The sequence below is a fragment of the Diceros bicornis genome, chromosome 19 (genome assembly GCF_020826845.1).
Source record: "Diceros bicornis minor isolate mBicDic1 chromosome 19, mDicBic1.mat.cur, whole genome shotgun sequence".
Taxonomy (NCBI): Eukaryota; Metazoa; Chordata; class Mammalia; order Perissodactyla; family Rhinocerotidae; genus Diceros; species Diceros bicornis.
Window position 1 is genome coordinate 49,781,442 of NC_080758.1, and position 21,297 is coordinate 49,802,738.

Sequence of the window (21,297 nt, forward strand, 5' to 3'; positions counted from 1 at the left end):
AGATTTGTGAGACTATTACGAAAGATCTAACACGCTGAAGTTCCAGAAGGAGAGGAGAGAGACGGGCTGAAAAACTATTTGAAGAAATAATGGCTGAGAAGTCCCCAAATTTGGCAAAAGACATAAACATACAGATTCAAGAAACAGAGTGAATCCTAAACAGGGTAACCCCAAAAAAATCCACACAAAGACACATCAGAGTCAAACTTCTGAAAATTAAAGACAAAGAAGAAAAACATGAAAGAGAAAAGACACCTTACCTTTAGGGGAAAAAACCTCCAACAGTTTGAATGACAGCAGATCTGTCATCAAAAACTATGGAGGCCAGAAGTAGCACAACATTTTTAAGGTCATGAAGGAAAAAAAAATCTGTCAACTCAGAATCCTATATCCATAGAAAATATCCCTCAGGGGGCTGGCCTGCTGGTATAGTGGTTGGGTTCATGCACTCCACTTTGGCAGCCCATGGTTCGTGGGCTCGGATCCTGGGCATGGGCCTATGCTCTGCTCATCAAGCCATGCTGTGGTGGCATCCCACATACAAAGTGGAGGAGGAGGAGCACAGATGTTAGCTCAGGGCTAATCTTCCTCAGCAAAAAGAGGATTGGCAAAATGGATGTTGGCTCAGAGCCAGTCTTTCTCACCCCCCACCCCCCAAAAAAAATATCCCTTAGGAATGAAGGGGAAATCAAGCCATTCTCAGATGAAGGGAAACCAAGAGAATTTGCACCAGAAGACCTACCCTAAAAGAATAGTTAAAAGAATTTCTCTAAATAGAAAGGAAATTATAAAAGAAGAAATTTTAGAACATCAGAAAAGAAGAACATAAAAAGCAAAAATATGGGTAAATACAATAGGCTTTCTTTCTCTTGAGTTTTCTAAATTATGTTTCATGGTTAAAGCAAAAATTATATCGTTGTCTGATGTGGTTTTCAATGTAAGTAGAAGAAATATTTAAGACATTTGTAAATGAGGAATGATAAAAAGATGTAAAAGGAGATAAACATTTTACATTTCATTCAAACTGGTAAAATATTGACACCAATAGACTGCTAAGTTATGTATATATAATATAATATCTAGAGCAACCACTAAAAAGGCTATGCAAAGAGACACACTCAAAAACAGTATAGATACATAAAAATGGAATTCTTTAAAGAATGTTCAAGTAACTCACAGGAAGGAAGAGTAAAAGAAAAAAACAGAAACAAAAAGCAGACAGAACAGAGGACAAAAAGTTAAATGACACTTAAGCCCTAACATATCATTATTTACAATAAATGGTATGTGCAAACTACAAGTAAATGGTCTAAATAAGCCAATTAAAGACAGAGATTGGTAGAATGGATTAAAAAAAACACGACCCAACTATATGCTGTCTACAAGAAACTTACTTCAAATATAATGATATGGGTAGGCTGAAAGTAAAAGCATAAAAAAAGTTATATTATACAAACATTAATCAAAAAAAAGTAAAAGAGGCTATACTAATATCAGGTAAAGTAGATCTCAGAGCAAATAAAATTACCTGCAATAGAGAGGGACATTATATAGTGATACATCCACTCTGGAAAATAGATTGGCTGTTTCTTAAAAAAACTCTAAAATATACTTTACCATGTAATGCAGCAATTTCACTCCTGGGCATTTAACCCAGCGAAATGGAAACTTATGTCCAAACAAAAACTTGTACATGATTGTTCATAAAGCTTTATTTGTAATAGCCCAAAACTTGAAAACAACAAACATATCCTAAAATAGGTAAATAGTTAAGAAAACTGTGGTACTGCGATAGACCATAGAATCCTACACAGTAATTAAAAGGAACAAACTACTGATACATGAAACAACTTGGATGGATCCTAAGGGCATTATGACCAATCTCAAAGGTCACTTGCTGTATGATTCCATTCATATAACATTCTCAAATTGGCACAATTATAGAGATGGAGAATAAATTAGTGGTTGCCAGGAGTTTGAGATGGTGGAGGAAAGGATGATGTGACTGTGAAGGGGTAGTAAAGAATATCTTTGTGGTGATGGGATAGTTCGTGGTGGGATTGTGGTGGTAGTCACATGAATCTACACATGTGACAAAATGACACACATGCACATTGTACCAGGGTCAATTTTCTGGTTGTGATAGTTTTCTATAATTACATAAGATATAACAAGGGGGGAGGAAACTAGATGAAGGGTACAAGAGATCTCTCTGTACTGTCTTTGTAACTTCCTGTGAATCTACAATTATTTCAAGATAAAAAAAAATTTAAAACCCCCTTGGGCTGAGAAATCCAAAAGACCAATGGGCACAAATGTTCTATCTTCCCTTTAGTCTCCCCCAGGATAATAACCCCTGCCTGCAAAGTAGCCAAAGTGCCAGAAGAGAATTGATCACTATTAAACTGCCATTGCTGCTGCCAGTATTCTTACTAACTGTTAACATTTATTTGAATATCTGCTTTGTGTTAGGCACTGTGTTGAGCAATTTACATGCATTATCGTTATTAATCTTTATAACTACCCCAAGGAATAGGTACTGTTATTCTCAGTTAAAGATGAGGAAATTGTAGGTTAGCATTTTCCCAGATAGTTGGCAGAGGGGAATCCCACCTGGGTCCCACCTGAAACAGGGTCTTGTGCACTCCAGAGCTTTGGTAGGGAGAGTAGGAGGTGAAAAAAATTGTTCTTTCCAAGCTCCCAGCTATCTTCAACTTGTAGAGACTTTGTGTGGCTACCATGCATATCAGTTCACAATTCATATGTGCAAGGAGTATCCTGTTGGCACTCTGTATGTATCCTGTGCCTCTTATCCTTCTGTGCACACCAGCTGGAGTTTCAAATGCCAGCACCTGTGCCCTTTTTCCTCTGCTTGCTTGCTCTGCCCTCGAGCCACCCCAGAACAGAGGTTACAGGGAACTAAAACCCCCAGGAGCTGCCCCGCTGCCAATCACTGACTGGAGCTATTGGATAAACACCCTAGCCCCCTCTCCCTTCAGTTAGGTAAATGCCGTGTGTGTGTGTGTGTGTGTGTGTGTGTGTGTCTGCGCGCGCGTGCGTGTGTGTTCCACAGCGTCCCTAGAATTTCCCAGTGGTATTAAACCCCAAGGCTTTTGCCTGAGCTCTTGAGGACAAGATCTTCCTCTCTCCTACTGGATGTGAATGAGGACAGGTGACCCAGTGAGCTGCTGGCAGCCCTCTTGAGACCACACTGAGGAAGTGGAGTGGAGAGATGAGCCTGGTGACATTGTCTAAAATTCTGAATCAAGCTGTTGTGTGTGAGATGCTTAATCCTCACTGCTACTGTGCCATCCGTGAAAAGGGAGCCCCTTTAACATAGTATTCCCAGTTTCTCTCTGTCCTCAATCATTCCTCTCCTGGAGGAGTTAATCTGATTGGTCTATTTGGGGAGAATAAACGGGGTATTGTAGCCCAGGCCATCCCATAGGATTCCTCTCCTGGAGGAGTTAATCTGATTGGTCTATTTGGGGAGAATAAACGGGGTATTGTAGCCCAGGCCATCCCATAGGAGGCACAGATTTTCCTAGGTAACTCCAGGAAAGGAATCCCTCTGTGAAAACACCTGCTCTGGTCCAATGTTGCTGATGCTGGGGTGTAAGTCTAATTCTCGAGTTTGGTATTAGAAAGTACACTTGTCAGCAAAAATAAGGCACATCTCTCAACCTAGTCCTTATCAGTAACACAGGCCCTTGTCTTTTTTAACTGCTTATATTATTACTCCATGTTTTGCACTTTAGACAAGGAAGGGGTTACTCTTCATTGGACCCCCTCAGAGATGCCACCATAGGCCATAATTTCAAATATCTCTTGGCTGTTCAAGTAAGTAACTCAGAGCTTCTTCCCTCCTCCTTCTTCTCATCTTCTCCTTCTTGTTTTAAAATCTAAAGAATCCTACTTGATATAAGGATGGGGTTGAAGTTTTGCTATCATGCAAGTATAGGCTATAAGGCCAGGAAACATTCATGTCACCTCATTTGTATCCCAAAACTGCCCTGGCCCAGAGGACCTTCGGATTATATTATTATGAGCTGAAGAATTTGGAAAAAAGAAAAGTGGAATCATTCACACTAAGAGCATTAAGAGGATAGGTTGACAAACATTTATTTTCTATAGTGATAATTACTGCTTATTGCAGGATACTTTCACATATAGTGACTGCAGGTGTATGCTCCAGGACACCTAGCCATTGGTGCAGTTTTTGTTCAGAATTTTGTACTTTTCAAACCAGGGAACAACAAACACTGAGTAGAAGCACTCAATTTGCTAAAAAACAAAAAGAAAAACAATATTTAAACGAGATCATGCAAGGTAAAAATTTAAGAGGGGAAAGGAGGATATAAGACATGTGGATAGGGAAGATGACACCACTTCACCATGCCTCCAATCCAGATATGGTTTGATCTTTATTTCTATTTCCATCATTTGTTATTATTAGGGCTGAGATCATCCCAGAAAATGTCCTTCTGTTTGTGATTAGAATTGGAGACTAGAAATAAAGTTTCTACCCTACCCACATTCACTATGGGAACTAGTGATTCTTTTTCCTCTTCATTTACTTCACACTTTTCCTTACTTGGCCTCTACTGGCTCCATCCATCCATCCATCCATCCATCCATCCATCCATCCACCCACCCTCCCACCCTCTCATCCATCTCCATTGCATCCTTCTTTCCATCCATCTATCCCTCCTTCCTTTCACCTTCTTTTTACCCAATGGATCAATCTTTTCTTCCTTCCATCCTTCCTTCATTTGTCCATCTATCCACCTACCCATTCATCCACGCACCCTCTCATCCATCTCCATCATCTTTCCTTCCTTCCTTTGTCCATCCATCATATCCTCTCTCTCATTCCCTGTCCTCATTCTCTCCCAAGTTTTCCTTTTTATTTTTCATCTCCCTCTTCTCCCGTAATGAGAAATCAATAAACATATTTTGCATATTATTAATTATCATTTCTTATTGTAATGTTGTTTTCCTGCTCTTCATTTGAAAGCCAAGGGTGGGGTGGTGGGGTGGGGTGGGAGGTTTAAACATTTACATTTCTCCTAAAATAGAAATAAGAATACTAACTCTACCAATTCAATCTCACACATCAATAAGATCCTCTATTTTTTTTTTCTTGAGGAAGCATTGCCCTGAGCTATCATCTGTTGCCAATCTTCCTCCTTTTGTATGTGAGCCACTGCCACAGCATGGCCACCGACAGACAAGTGGTGTAGGTCTGTGCCTGTGAACTGAATCGGGGCTACTGAAGCAGAGTGCTCCGAACTTAACCACTAGGCCACTGGGGCTGGCCCAAGATTTTTTTTACTATTTTTATTTTATTTATTTATTTATTTAATTCTATTTTTACTTTACTGTTATCTTCAGTTATTCTTTTCACAGATTTCATCATCTCCCCCAGGGAAGAACCAAAAAAGCCTACCTTGCTAGCTTTTGAAGAATTACTGCGTAAAAAGTGAAGAGAGATCCCATGGATGGACACGTTTCTGTGTTGAGAATATCCAGGCCTTATAACTAGGGTGACTATATAATTTATGAACCAAGATACTTTGTAAGCAAACAGGGATGCTACTAATGATTACACTAAAAAGCTAGGCATAAATCTGGACTATTCCAGGCGAGGTGGGACGTATGATCATCCTCACTTTAATTCATTTGGGTAAAGAGAAGTGACTTGCAGGGCCTGTAGGATTTGAGACCTTCAAGGCCCCTGTGCACGTGGGCCCACCCTATGACACTGCAGTGATGATGGTCTGGCCAGCCTCCCTCGGTTGTGACAATACTGGATGGGGATGAAGCATGAGGGGACCAAGCCACTGTTGGGGGTGGTGGCTCCTCAGCAGATCACACACATGCAGATTTGTCCCCTCTCCCCCCCGACCCACTCCTACTACCAATTGAACTATTTCTGAACTCATTTTCTCGTCTCCTTCTCCTCTTTGCCCAAACACTGCTGTAGGAAAGGAACAGAGGCTGGTAGCCTAGTGATTGCACGTTCTCGTCAGGACGATGTTCAGATATTCAGCTGGGTACACCAGCAAGGTCCCACTGGCTGCTAAAATAGTATTCATAATTAACTACTTCATTTGGCTCCAGAGTGTCCCCCTGCAGCTCAGCCACTTGGCTCCTCCCTCTCTCTGGACACCTCCAACCTCCTCACAATTTTTTCAGCAACAAAGGAGCAGTCCCTGCCAGGCAGGAGCTGGTCAGTGTCACCTTCACTTTCTCACTTTGAGAAAGGAGGTGTTATCCATGCGTTCTTTTCAAGAAAGCTTGAATATATCCCCAATAATTCTACCCCCCCATCTTAAAACCATGGAAAACCCCATTGAAAAATGAGTTCTTTCTGAGTGAACGTGCCTTCACCCAGTACCTTGTAAAGCTCCCCTTCCTGTAAGGTGCAGTTTTCAGTCTCCAGCTTTTGGCAGGTGGTCCGCCGCATCTCCAAGTTCACGTGATACTCCATATGGTCAGTAACCTGTGGGAAGCAGGTGGCAAGGAGATAAAAGGACTTTATCTCCCTAGTCTGTATCTTCGGGTGGTGGGAAATCCTTTATGTGGTGCCTAAGGTCGAGGACCCCGTCCTGGACAGATTGGTGAGCTCCTCTCTCCCCTTCCTATCTGGCTCCCATGCCTCCTTGTGTCCTTCGAGGAGAATTCACCAGAAACCACTTGGTGGGTAAAGTTGCCCCTGGATAATCCAAATGATGCTAATTATTTTTGGGCAAGGATCTGTAAATTTTGTCTGCAAGGGGCCAGATAGTAAAGTACTCAACTCTGCCACTGTAGCACTGAAAGCAGCCCTAGATGACGTGAACACACGCGATGCAGCTGGGTGCCCATAAAACTACTTACAACAGTAGGCAGCAGGCAGATTTGGCTCTTGGAGTGTAATGTGCTGACCTCTGGTCCTGGCTATCACTTAAGTGACAACTTCATCCACCCAGTGAATTTACATTTTTCTTAAAATGCCCACTTCACACTAAATGAGGCTGAATTTCACTTGAGTGGACTTCCCCCGAACTCCCGCAGTACCCTGGCCTAGGGGCGTGGTGAGGAGAGAGGAGAGGAACCACGCTGACCCGCTTCTGGACCTTCAGGACTCGCACAATCCGGAAACTGTACTTGTCGTCACTCTCCTTGTTGAACTCGTTGGTCACAAACCGCATGGTGGCTATCACGTAGGGTTCTGACACAGGCACTTCTTGGACACTCATAAAGGTTTTCCTCCTTGTTTGGAAGGTGAAGGCCACCAAGGCTGCCAGAATAGCCAGCAGGAGCCGTGGGGCCTGCCAGGATCCGGCCATCATCCCTCAACTGGGGGGGAATAGGAAGAGCTCCCTCCCAGGCAGGCTGGAGGCTGGTTGGTTCCCACCGACCCCATCCAGCCTGGCAGGATTTAAGCCAGACTGTGGTGGACGCCCACAGCTCTCCTCCCCTCCCTCTTCCTCTGCAGCTGGACTTGGTGGGAGAGCAGGGGAGACTTTGCAACGGTCGGCAAGCCCACTCCCACTTGCTCTCATTCTTCTCGCATAGGTTTGTGTCTCACACACATATACTCATGCAAACACCCATCTCTTCTCTTTTGGGGGGCTGCTCTCTCAGCAACACACGCCTCCTGCTGCCCTAGCAGTATCTGGGTGGAAGCCAGGCCAGGGGCCTCTGCCACTGAGCTCACCTCTGCCAGGGCCGTGGGAGGTCTGGAGCAACAGGAAGCGACGGAGACACAGGGGATGCTGGATCCCAGGGCAGTGGAGCATGAACAAGTAAGCCGGGCAAACACCATATCCTTCCTGTCTTCTTGACCTTCCCTCTGATTCTTCCTGTCATCCCCTCCCACTTCCTTGGCTGGCCGGAATACATGCTCTCCCTCAAGCCCAAACCTTGGCCTCCTTCTCCTCCTTGTTAACAGTTCTTAACCTTGGGTGGTGCATGGTCCCTCTCGGAGAAGCCGACGCCCTGCAGAAAATAGAGGCTGTGCCGCATGTGGGGAGCAGGCTCCACTTGTGGGTGTAGTCATGCTCTGGTTTTATTTTCACTTTCCACTGTCCCTTTGGATGGATTAGCCATGCTCTTTGTCCCCTGCAACCTTTTGTGGCACTCTCAGACAATACACACAGCCTCAATCCAGTAGTTAAGTTGTCGGTCTCTCCGGATGGTCAGAGCTTTGAACGTGGTCTGAAGCTGTTCTTCTCCCTCCTGGAGGCCTGCATGTGGCAAGGAGGAGGGAGTGCTTCTCTTTCTTTCCCCCCATCTACTCCACCTCCCCCTTCTCACCAAGCACAGGTCTTAGGACCTTTCTAGTGCTGGGACTAGGGGAAGAGGCTGGGGTGGGGGGACTGGAAAGTTCCTACTTGGCTCCAGCTGCAGTGCTCCTGGACTTGGTGGAATTTTAAAGCTACCTGTTCTGCGGGTCCCTTCCTGGCTGCCCCCCAGCCTCTGCTGCTGGGAACCTCTCCTCTGCAGCTCTCTGGCAGCTGTGTTAGATTCCTATGGCTGCTGCAACAAGGTACCACCAACAGGGGTAAAACAACAAGAATGAACTATCTCACAGTTCTGGAGATCTGAAGTCCTAAAATCAAGGTGTTGGCAGGGCTGCCTTCCTTCTGGAGACTCTAGGGAAGATCCCCTTTCCTTGCCTTTTCCAGCCTCTGGAGGCTGCCTGTGTTGCTCAGCCCATGCCCCTTCCTCCATCGTCAAAGCCAGCAGTGCAGCATCTTGCAGCCTCTCCCTGACTCTCACAAGGACCCTTGTGATTACGTCCAACCCACTCAGACAACTGAGGACAATCTCTCCATCTCAAAATCCTTAACTTAGTCACATCTGAAAAGTCCCCTTTTTCCTTTACGGCAGCCTATTCACAGGTTCCAGGGGTTAGGACAGGGACATCTTTGGGACATTATTCTCCTGGCCATAACAGCACAGTGTCTCTCTCCTGCGGCTGCCTGTTTGCTCTCTCCTCAGCCCTGGGCATCCTCTGGTTTCCTTTGGCTGAGGGTGGAATGCTCTTGGCGTCGCTCCCACCTCAGCAGTCTCTTTCGGTGGCCTGGCTGGGGAGCAGTGAGTTGGTCGCTGCTCACAGTTTTGGCGAGGGTCAGACACAAGACCACCTCACTGAAAGCTTCCCCTCTGCTCTCCAACTCCTGACCATTTCATTTTCTCACACTGGTAAGTTATTTATGTGTCTTCACCTACTACGAGAAATTTTGCATTCTTTTCTGGCACATCTCTTTGAAGTCTGTCTCAATCAAAAATCCCATTTTAGTGTTCGGTAACATTTATATAAAATGTTGCATATAACTTTAGGGGGTTATAGATCCCTAAATCACACCCCCTGGCATGGGCCCTGAATTAAGAACCCCTTTTCTACTCTCAAAGCTACTAAGAATTTGGCTATGTTCAATGCTTCCATGGAGGTCCTTCCATATATTTGCCTTTATTCCACATCCCTATTTTGAGGTCTGATCCTATATTTCTACCCGGTTTCTGCAAATTTCTTTGAAAATCCCATTGTGAACTGAAACTCCTCAAACCAAGCATCAGCTCATTGTCTTCACTCCCCTAGGCTGCCACTCCAGGGTTCCCATTCTGTGTCTTGGAAGCCACAAAGTCAGTCACCAAGGTCCACCCAATCCTCATTCATTGTTTCTGTTTCACCTCCTGCATGGATCCTTCATGGGTGACATGGACCATTGGGTTTATTGCTAAGAGACATGCATCTGTGGGTGTACCCTCTAGCATATTTATCTTATAAAAAAATCTGTTCTTCCTGGCAGCAGGCTTTCCACATCCCACTGACAGTTGGTTTAGATGCTGAGATTGAAAGCAGAAGGGATGGTAATTGCCAGCTGTCAGAAAGGCTTCCTGCTCAACCTTGGACAGAACACTTAGCCTCAAGTTTACATGGATTTGCCTAATGTGCTTGTGGCCACGGGCTTGGACTTGCTCTGCTGGAAGATGTTATCTGATCACCAAACTGTTATCTCAGATTGATGGACACGCTGAGGAAGTTTGACTGGCGGTTTCTAAAACTCCTCACGCACTCTGCAACTCCAGAGATTTTGTAAGTTCTCTGGCTGCAATCCATGAATGTTCCTGCCCTGCTAACGTCTCTTCATGGTTCCCTGTAGTTCAGGTGGATACATCTCCTCACCAGTTGATTCATCCTCATGTCCCATAAACATGGCCTCTCCAGCCAACAGAACAGCTCACTGGATTCAGAGCAGATGGACATGGGGAATCAGCCAAGTAGCTGCCCAGGGTGCCAGTCTTCTGGGAGCATGAGCATATCCCTGCATTATGGTGGGAGTGAGGAAGTCACATTTATCCGGACTCTTCTCAGAAGGGATGGTCCTAAACCCTTGGAGGCTCCAGTACCCTTTGGGACTTTGATTTGGCTAGGTCTCATTTTGTGGGTCTGGGGGCAGGCTGGAATGGCTGAGCCACAGAGGAGAGGCTGACTGTCAGGCAGAGATTCCCCTTGTCCACCTTCCCTAAAGCATGCAGCCTCCTGCCCAGGTCTCCCACGTACCTGCCTTAGCTCAGTCCCGGGGCAAACCCTCTGGAGAATATGCTTACCTTTTCTTCACTTTGTTAACATCTACTCATCTTCCTGGACTCTGCTCAAGCGTCATCTCCTCTAGGAAGTTTCTTTGACTGCTTGGCCCTCCCCTCTGCCCAGGCTGCTATGGATGCCACTTCTTTGGGCATCCTTCCATCAAAGCCTGCAAGGCCGTCCTCCTTTCTTGCTTTTCCTGTCTACATCTGGCACCTGACTTTAAGCCCCTCAGGACAGCAAAGCCAGATTGTTTGAATGCACATCTGGCTTCATCATTTACCACTTGGGTGGTAATGATGACTGTGGGCAAGTTAGAGTCATTTGATGTGCCTCAGTCTTCTCGTCTGGAAAGTGGGTATAAAATAGTTCCCATCTATGTAGTGGTTCTGGTAATTAAATGAGGTAATTCAGGCAAAGAGCCTATAAAGGTGTTCAACACACGTCAGCTGTTATGATTATGGCTGTTGTTATGGTCGTCATTATTATCACCATCCTTGACACCTAGTGCGGTTCTTGACATGTGAGTGGCTGGCAGTGTTCACACTCACATGCACACACACACACACACATTCACAAGGGTTAAGCCTTGCTTCTCTCCTCTTGTGCATCCTTTGTGCTGCCCAGTCAGTCACCAGGTCCCACTGGGTCATTCTTCAGAATACCTCTCAAAGATCCCTGGCATGGAAGTGCCACAGAGCAGGACTTTGTTTTATTCACGGCTATATCCCCAGGGCCTGGTATAGAGTCATTGCTCAAAAATATATTGAATGAATGAATGCATGAACACATGAATGAATTAATGAATGAAAGAATGAAATCCTGTCCCTCCAGACTGCATTCCCATGCCTGGCTACCTCCCAGCCTGTTCTTTATTGCTTCTGTTTGGACTCTTGTAATGTTCTACCTGCTCGTGCAGTGGCCACTCTGGCCTCTCTCTGCACACGCAATCAGCTTTGCCATGACTGCAGCTTGCTCCCACATCTCCAGAGGTCCCTGCGGCCTAGCAAAGGAGGGACAAACTCAAGAGACAGCTGTGTTGACAGCATCACTTCTGCTATTTCCCTGGTTCACACTTCTGCCAACAGTGTATGGGAATGCCCTTTCCACAAACCCTGCTGGTCTCCCAAACCCATTGTAAGCACCTCAAATGCATTTATACTTATCAGAGAATGAACATAAAAAAAGTTTTGCTTCACAGCTTAGGAGGCACATGGTAGCTCCCTATTGGAAGATCTGAGCCCCCCCAATGCCCACACTAACAGAAGTCCAGCCCCCTCTCTCAATATAGCCAAGCTTCCCCAGTGCCTCATTAGGGCTTACTCTGCCCTTTTGTGCAGGATGGCCATCAGTGCCAGGGAGTCGATGCCCCTGGAGCATCTGGGGAGTGGGTGTATAAATACTCCTGCTCCCTCATGCCTCTTGGCGGCTGACTCAGAGTTATGTGTTCTGCAGTTTTCCATGGTCCCCAGCAGGACTGAGCCCCAGGTGACCACTGTGGTCACCTGCTCATTAACACACTTGTACTGCCTGCCTTCCTGTCCTGTCTCATTCCTCGATCCCCTCCCCATGCTTGGTGGGACTACCTCCTAAATAATCCATGTGCACTCAAGTCCTCTCCTCAGGGAAACAAAAACTAAGAGAGCAGGTATTTCAATAAGCATGTTCACTTATTTTTTAAAATAGGAAAACACACTGGGCAGCCTAAATATGTGCCAAGATGGGAATGTTTAAGTACATTACGGTATTGGAGGCGAGGAAAAAAAAAAAATTTCCTCTACCCATCTTAGCATAGGCCCTGCAAGTTAGACTGACAAAAGACAGAATAACAAGAGAAAAACAAATGGAAATTTATTAACATGTGCATCACACATACACACGGGAGCACCCAGTGATGAGTAACTCAAAGGGATGGTTAGAACTTGGGCTTTGATAGCATCTTAACAAAACAATGATAAATTTGTAGAGAAGTGACAAGACAAAGATTAGGGACTTTGAGCTTCTGGGGGGCAAACTGTGAGAAGGTAAATATATGGGGAGACTAGTGATAGATAAGAACTAGTCAGTAGGGTTTGTTATGTAGATTCTCTGATAGTGTCACCGGTCTGATAAGGTCTAGAGTTGTCTCTGGAGATTAATGTCTCTTTTTTTCCTTTAAGGGAACTTGGCTCATGGTTAAAAACAATTCAGTAAGAGAAATCAGCACAATGGCTGAGTCTACACAAAAGCCACATCTTCAACAACTAGTTAGAAAATACAATGGAATATCCTATTTGCAATGACAGAAAAGTAAAACTACCTAGGAAATAAAAAGAAATAAGAAAAATATATGTGAAGAAATATTTTAAAGGCTTCTGAGAGATATAAAAAAAGAACTAAGTATATAACGCTCAATATTATAAATATTCAATTTTCTCCAAATTGATATGTTTAATGTAATCTCAATGAAAAATATTAACAGGATGTTTTAGGAAGTAGGCAAACCAATTTCAAAATCCGTGTAGAAAAATAAACATGAAAGAAGAGCCAGTAAATTTCTGAAGAACAGAAGTGAGAGTGAAATTTCCAAGAGCTACTACCAGTTGTGAAGATTGGCAGGGCCACTGGCTGCACAGCTGCCTGGGTGTCACTGCCAGGAGTCCAGGGTCAGGGACAGGGAGGCTGCGTAATAGATCGCAGTGGGAGTTACACAGCCTGGCACCCTGACCAGCACAGCCACAGGGTGGAACAGACCTGGGGCCAGGGAGAGAGCCAGATACTCTGGGAATCTAGCATTTGATTGAGGTGGGATTTCAAGTTAGTGGGGAAAAAATGATTATTCAACAAATGAGGCTGATAAAACCAGACACCCATATGCTAAAAAAATAACAGTTCAGACACTACAACACGGTATATGTTGAAATGTAACTTTTGATGATGTTCACTTTATCATTTTTTACAGAAAGGATCATGCTTTTGGTGTTTTGTCTAAACCTCAGGCCATTAACAATCATATAGTATGCAAATAGGGAGAACATATAGCTGGGTCGTATATTTATTCATTTTGACAATCTCTTTGAATTTAGATTACTTACATTTAATGTAATTATTGGTATGTTTGGATTTAGCCTACTGTTTTATTATTTGTTTTTGTTTGTTTCCTCTGTTTTCATTCTCTCATTTTGATTTTCTGCCTTCTTTTGGGCTATTTGAACTTTTCTTTTTGGTATTTTATTTCAATTTATCTATTGTGCTTTTGCCTATATCTTTTTTGTATGGTTTTTCGTTGGTTGCTCTAAAGATTGGAATATACATTTAAAACCTTTAAAAGACAACTTATCATCACTATTCACTACATTAGGTGGAATGTAGAAATCCTACCACAATATATGATCCCTTTATCCTCCTCCTTTTATGTTAGAGTTGCCTTACCTATTATATTATATACACCAAAAATTCCATAAAAATGTTTAAGTTTTGCTTTCAACTGTCATATATTTTAAAGAACTCAAGAAGAGAATAACTGTTTATTATATTTACCCAAATATTTACATTATGGTGTTTTCCTGTATTCCTTGTGCTCCAAGTTAACTTTTGGGATTATTTGCTGTCTGTTGACAAATTTCCTTTAGCCCCTTTTTTATAGCAGGTCTACTGGCAATGAAATATCTTAACTTTTCTTCATCTGATAGCATCTTTATATCACCATTATTTCTAAAATATATTTTCTCTGCATATAGGATTCTGGTTTGGCAGTTCTTATCTTTCAGCATTCAAAATCTTGTTCTACTTCCTTCTAGCTTCTATGATTTTTGGTGAGAAATTTGCAGTCATTTAAATCTAGGCACATGGACAGAATAGTCAAGAAATAGAACTGTTGATAGCCTACTGATTTATGACATTGGTATAAAGGCAATTCAATGTAGAAAGAACAGTCTTTTCGACAAATGGTGTTGGAACAATTGACCTTCCTTACGCAGTAGAAATGAATCTCAAACTCAACCTCGTATGTTACACAAAAATTAACTCAAAATGGAACAGTTGATAAAAATGTAAAAATTGTAAAAGTTTTAGAGAAAAATATTCATGGCTTGAGGTTAGAGATATTTCCTTTCTGGAAAAAGATGTGTTAGGGCTACGTTTCATTTAGTTCTTTGGTTTTATTAGTTCTTTATTGCCTCATTTTTCTACACTTAAAAAGTTGACCCCATCTGGAACTTATTTTGGTGGAAGGAAGGAGCTGGGGATTGATCTTACTTATCAGTTTTGTTATTATCTTTATTCTTCTACAAATAATATTTTCTCCAGTGGCTTTCAAGGTTTTTTCTTTATCTTTAGTTTTCAGAGTTTGATTATGATGTGCCTTGATGTGGATTTCTTGGGATTTATCTGTTTTGGGATTCACCAAGGTTCTTAAATCTGTGTCTGACAAATTTGGGAAAGTTTCAGCCATTATCTTTTCCATTTTTTTTTTTTGGTGCTACATTCTTTCTCTTCTATTTCTGGGAGTCCAATGATGTGAATGTTAGACCTTTGGATATTGTCCCACAGGCACCTGAAGCTCTAGTCATTCTTCTCAATCTTTTTTTCCTCTTTATTGTTCATAATGGGTGATTTCTGTTGATCTATCTTCAAGTTCACAGACTCTTTCTTCTGACGTCTTCTTCTATTGAGTTCATCCAAGGAGTTTTTTATTTTTATTTTTGTATTTTCGGGAAGTCAGTAAAATTTCCATTTAGTTTTTATTTATAGTTTTTACTTCTTGCTGATATTTCCTGACTTTCCATTCAAGAGTACTCACCCTTACTTCTTAAAATATTTTGATAATAGCTGCTTTAAAGTCTTTGTCAGATATTTTCAACATCTGAGTTATCTCAGCATTAGTATCTTTTGATTGTTTTTTCCCATGGGAGTTGAAATTTTCTTGGTTCTTCACATGCTGAGTAATTTTGGATTGCATCCTGGACATTTTGAAAGTTATGTTATGAGACTCTATATTTTATTTAAGTGCTATGGGGAATGTTGATATTTTTGTTTCAGCAGGCACTTGACCCACGTGAGTTCAGGTTGCAAATTCTGACCAGCCTTCTATGGATTGTGGTCTCAATGTCAGTTCTGTGTCAAAGCCTCCGCAGTGCTGTTTGGATCTGTGTTGAGTGTGTGTCTTCCAGTGGCCAGTCTGGCTAGGTGATGGTCTCTCTACAAGTCCTTGGTGTGCTGTTTAGGATTAGATCCACCCTTATGAAGTTCAAGGTTCAGGACAGCGGTTGCTTTCCTGAGCTTTTCACTCCCCATGATCTCTCCAGTACTTTCTGGTTTCCTGGACCTCCCCTCCCCTGCAGGCCCACAACTACACCCAATTATGAGGCTACATAGCAGGACAGAAAAAGGAAAAAGGCAACTAGGATTAGCCCTACTTTCTTGGATTCACAGCTGCTCTGATCAGAGAGGAAGGCTTTCCTTCCTCAGCATTTTTTGTGTCTGTAGGCTCCACAGCCACTGCTGTGCTGTCACTGCTGCCACCGTGGGACTCCCTAGAGGCTGGGGCAAAAGAGAACTCAGAAAAGGAAAAACAGGAACTTATGAGTCCTCTTTCCTGCTTCTCAAGCAGGACTAGAGGGCTTTTCCCAGGGCTCTCTTTCTCTGCACCCTGATGCCCACTTCTGGGTTTCTGGCTTCTTGAGTCCAGGCTGGGGGATACCAGAGGAAAAGGAATGGTAACCCTACTTCGTTCTGTGGTGTTTCACATTCTTATGTTCTTCTCCAGTCTGTCTGCTGCTATTTATGTTCCAGAGTCCCCAGGTGCTGCTCCATGTGGTCTGTCCAGGTTTCACAGTTGATTCTTTGGGAGAGTCAGGGTGTCATGTGTTTACCTTGCCTTATCTGGAACCAGAACATCCCCTGTCCTTTTGTAAAAAGTCTCTTTTTTACTAAACACTCTCTGTCTAAAAGGCCTCTATCCTGGGGCTTCAGGCTGGTCTTCCTTGCTTTGGATACTGACTACTCTGAAGAGAGTGTATAAGACTCCTTCCCTTCTCTTCCCACTCAATATCTTCAGGAAAAAGCAGAATTGTGACTTGACTTAGGGACTTGCTTCTTCCCTTGTCTCTAGCCATGTGCATAGGAAGGACTGAGCCTACCCGCCACCAGGGACGGTCTCTGATTGAACCAGGCTGATCAGCGCAGATCACAGCCCTGCCTGTATATATACAGGGACAGACACGCATTCTCCAACACCAGCCAACGATGGAGGCTCAGGAGATGTGTGTTGGGCCTCCCAGAGCAAGGAAGCTCTTCTCCCTCTTCCACAGTCACTTCTCAAAGATCCCTCATTTCTCCCTTTGTACTGGGTGGGGCAAGGAGATGAGGCTGAGTCAGTGCAGCTATCCAGGGCATTGCTGGCCATAGGACAGGGCCAACCCCCAGGGGAACAGAGAGGAGAGGACTCTGGGCCTGCCTTCCAGCAGAATCTGCCAGACTTCGTCCTCTTCTGCTCACATTCCCCATTTAGGGGAGTATGGCAGATGCCATGGGTGGACCATAGGCCTTCCACTGCGTGCCCTGTGGCTTTGCCTGAGGCTTTCTCTGGCTACAGGGAACGTCTGCCCAAGATGGAAGAGGCCAAAAGCAGCAGGCAATTTATGTACTCGGGAGCAGCCTCTACATGTGACAGACAGGAGCTGGGGACTCAATATCCCAGCTTGTTTGCCCCTCAGGTGGGCAGCTTCTGAGGCACGTGCTCCGTACTGTCTCCCAGATGTCCCCAATGGAACGGAGCCCCAGTTGCCCTCAGCAGTCACTGCTTATTAGCACCCCCTGAACTGGCTTCCTTCCCTGCCTCTCTCACTGTGCTTCCTGGCACCAATAGCACCTGCTATGTGCCTGCCCTGTGCCACACTTCCGATAGACCGTGGGGCCTTCACATGCGTGAGAAAGGACAGCCTGAAGCCCCATGTAAGTCTCCCTTCTGATGGCCCCGGGGTACTTTGGCTAAGCCCTTGCCCGCGGAGCAAGGGCAATTAGGAGCCCCATCTCTGCAGCTTGAGACAGCTGCTCAGCATCTCAGCTCTCTCATCTCCACAGGGACGGTCTTGGTCTGTATTTAAAACACCTTCAGCAGCAATAATGTGCGATTCTTTCTCAGAGGCAACAAAGTATTTTCCTGTTGCTGAATCTGGAGAGATGTGTCACAGTATTGCACTGGGACACACTCATCACTGCAGTTTGTGTCTCCCCATGCTGGGATAATGCTCTATCCTCCTGAGCTCATCTCCTCCCTTCTCTCACCCATCTCCATGTGCTGAGGGGACTGCTGTGTCCCAGTCCTGAAGAGTTTTAAAACATAAGTTTTATTTCAAAAGAATCTTAAACTGACAGAAACACTTTTCCCCTGAAAGATTTGAGAGGAAGTTGCCAACATGATGCTTCTTCACCCCGAATATGTTAGTGAGCAATTCCTACAAACAGATGCGTTCTCCTGCCTAACCTCAATGCAACTGTGGAACGCAGGGAATGAACACAGAGCCATCCCTCCTGCCTGGTCCTGACCCAGTCAAGTGTCAAGAGATGGGCACGCCTCCCCCAGCCTCAGCCAATGACAGAGCACCAGGACATGTGTGCTGGGCCTCCCCAGGACAAGGAAACTTTTCTTCTCCCAAGTGCCCCATAACAAAAGGGTGCAGAATCACAGGTCGTGTTTGATCTTCTTCCATCTGGAACGGTATCTCAGTCTTTCCTTGACTTTCAAGACCTTGACACTTTTTAAGGGTCATGATATTGTAGAATTTCCCTAAATTTGTATTTGTCTAATGTGCACACTAGCATGGCATCCTGGTCAGTGTTCTCCCAGTGCAGAAGCCTGTCGGTAGATCTCTCCTGGTCTGTGCCTGTCAGCCTCAGTGAATGCACCTCCCACATCCACTCCAGGCCCTGGCTCAGGCCTCATCCCCCGAGAAAGGGGAGCTCTGTTCTTTCAGTGGGTGCCTTGCCAGCTGTCTTGGTTCCTCCTGACTTCTGAAATAGTAACAATGAGACCCTTTGAGAGATAAGGAATAGGAACGTCTCTGTAGCAAGCATGTTTATTCACTGGTTTATCATCCCAGGGACAAGGTCAGAGGTGTGGGACGAGGCAGGAGAGCAGAGGCCTCTCAGTCTTGTTCTGGGTTCCTTGGGCATTTGAGCAGCGTTAGCCGGCATCTTTGTGTTTTCCTGCACCCACATTCCCTTCCAGCAAGGTTCCCTAAGACACCCACAAAAGGGCTTTGCCAGATGCCGGGAAGAAAATGCCCATCATTTTTCAAATGATGAAATAATGGCACTGATGCTTGATCCTGATTCTGATTTGTGGCTGAACGATTGGGAAAAAGGCCTTTTCTTTGCACCATTTAAAAAAAATTGCTAACTAGACCTGCTTTTCAGAGCTCTCAAGAGGATAATGTATTCTGATAACAGGTGGTAACTCTGCTGTGTTCTGCTGTTTCAATGGTTCCTTGGGGATGACCAGTCTCAAAGATAACAAAGAACTGGCGCCCTTGGCAGGCATCAGATGTTCTGAGACACGTGACACAGCTCCACGAGTGGCCAACATTAGCCCCTATACTCTTGCGCAACACTAACGCTTTAGAAAGAGGTGGCAACACTCAGGCCAGCTGGGAGACCAGAGGAGAGCGAGCGGATCAAAGTTGGGGTTGGGTTTGGGGAAGGGGCTGTCTTCCCTTCCAATCTCCCTGCTGACAGATGGGCACTAGAGGGTAGTGCCAGCGGGCATGATGGGAGCAACTTGCCCTTCAAAACCATATGCTTCTCTCTTTTGTGATTCTGAACTCTCCTGAGCCCCTGATTTTTTTTTTATTGTGGTAAAATATACAAAACACACATTTTACCATTTTAATCATTTTTAAGTGTGCAGTTCAGTGGCATTAAGTACATTCACATTACTGTGCAACCATCACCACCATCCATCTCCAGAACTTTCTCATCTTCCCAAACTGAAACTCTGTACCCGTTAAACAATAACACCTTATCCCCCCTCCCCAGAGCCCCTGGCAACCACTGTTCTACTTTCTGCCTGTATGGATTTGACTCTTCTACATATTTCATATAAGTGGAATCATACAGTATTTGTCCTTCTGTGACTGGCTTATTTCATTTAACATAATTCCTCAAGGTTAATCCATGTTATAGCGCATGACAGGATTTCCTTCCTATTTTTTTTGGTGAGGAGGATTAGCCCTGAGCTAACATCTGTTGCTAATCCTCCCCTTTTTGTTGAGAAAGATTGGCCCTGGGCCAACATCGGTGCCCATCTTTCTCTACTTTATATGTGGGACACCGCCACAGCATGGCTTGATGAGCGGTGCGTAGGTCTGTGCCCAGGATCCAAACCTGTGAACCCTGGGCTGTCGAAGCAGAGCTCATGAACTTAACCACTATGCCACCAGGCCAGCACCGCTTTCCTTTTTTAAGGCTAAATAGTATTCCATTGTATGTATATATAATATTTTGTTTATCCATGTGTCCGTTGATGGCCACAAATTGCTTCTGCCTTTTGGCTTCTATGACTAATGCCACTGTGAACATGGGTGTGAATGTATCTGTTCAGTCCTAAGCCCCACCCTGGGGCAGTAACTGCTGGGCTCCAGCAGAACTCCCAGGGGCCCTGACCACCTGGGTAGCTCTTTGCTTTGTCCATGAGCCTCCAGTGGTTATAACCACACGGCCCTGTCTCTGGGGGCCTGACCTCCACAGGGAAGAGGGGAAATGGCCCTGCTGACTCTTCCAGGGGCAGTGCTGGACCATGGACCAGAGGTCATGGACAGACTGAAGAACGCTTTAAGGCAGAGCCAGGTCACAAAATTCAATGCTGTTTCAAGTGGAACCCAAATTTTCTTCCTTTCAACATAAAGCTCCTGAAATTCAAAGATTGTGGAAGAGTTTCTCAGGAAGCAAGGAACATGTCACTTTTGCTTCAGGCTCAGGCCACTGAGCTCACAGGACCCAGGTCTCCTCTAAATGAGCAACACCCAGGCCTGAGAGGATGGAGAGGGTGGCCAAGGGTAGTTCTGTCCATCTGTAGATATCCACCGGGGGCACTGCACAGGGGGCCACTGGATTGAAAGAAACCCTTCACCAAGACTGCAGATGATCTCAGAAGGCCCCAACTCAACTCAGCATGTCCCTACCTGCTCCTTGATGCTTAAATTCCCCCACGTGGACCCAGCCCAGTCTCCATGGTGAGGACTTGGGCTGCAGGCACTACTCACTGCCCCTGGGAGAGATGTGTGGGGATGGACACTCACCTGGTGTGGAACTGTCTCATCCCCATCCTGCCTGACTCAGAGCAAGACCCAGAGGGGAGAGAGGAGAGAGTGAGAGGGCACTGGTGGTGTGATGGAGGAGTGAGAGGAGGTCACATTCATTACCACTGGAGAAAAGGCATTTTCTTTGCTCCAACTCGGGGGACAAACACTGGCGTTCAGCATCTGCCAAGAAGAAGGGCTGTGGTAAATATCCCAGGATGTCAGTTGAGACCATGAAGGGCTACATCCATGAGTAAAAGTCACCTGGAAACAGACCACTTTCAGAAGCTCTGCTTCAAATCTTCAAAGAACTGAAATAAAATAATTAACAACCTAGTATTCTATAACTAGCAAAAATATTCTTCAAAAATGAAGGCAAAATAAAAATATTTTCAAACAATCAAAAAGGAGAGAACTCTCATAAATTTCAAAAAATTA

At 44.6% G+C, this 21,297-nt stretch overlaps 1 protein-coding gene across 2 annotated transcripts; it reads right to left on the reverse strand.

The window, feature by feature from the left end:
- Positions 1-4,158: 4,158 nt before the first annotated feature.
- On the reverse strand, positions 4,159-7,337 carry CST11 (cystatin 11). Of its 2 annotated transcripts, XM_058562167.1 has the most exons (3): positions 7,110-7,337; positions 6,401-6,505; positions 4,159-4,284 (listed from the first exon to the last, which is right to left on the reverse strand). In XM_058562167.1, the coding sequence occupies exons 1-3, from the start codon at positions 7,335-7,337 to the stop codon at positions 4,201-4,203; spliced, it is 417 nt and encodes a 138-aa protein (XP_058418150.1). In that variant the 3' UTR covers positions 4,159-4,200. The 2 variants fall into 2 exon arrangements, with proteins under 2 accessions (XP_058418150.1, XP_058418151.1); XM_058562168.1 differs by lacking the exon at positions 6,401-6,505.
- Positions 7,338-21,297: the final 13,960 nt, after the last annotated feature.

What these genes read in the sequence shown, in the direction of transcription:
- CST11 (XM_058562167.1), bottom strand. Translation starts at nt 7,337, where the DNA reads ATGATGGCCGGATCCTGGCAGGCCCCACGGCTCCTGCTGGCTATTCTG. An exon ending in TCCTGAAGGTCCAGAAGCGG is followed by an intron (nt 6,506 to 7,109) that starts GTCAGCGTGGTT and finishes TGCTTCCCACAG; the next exon opens with GTTACTGACCATATGGAGTA. An exon ending in AGGAAGGGGAGCTTTACAAG is followed by an intron (nt 4,285 to 6,400) that starts GTACTGGGTGAA and finishes TTTGTTTTTTAG; the next exon opens with CAAATTGAGTGCTTCTACTC.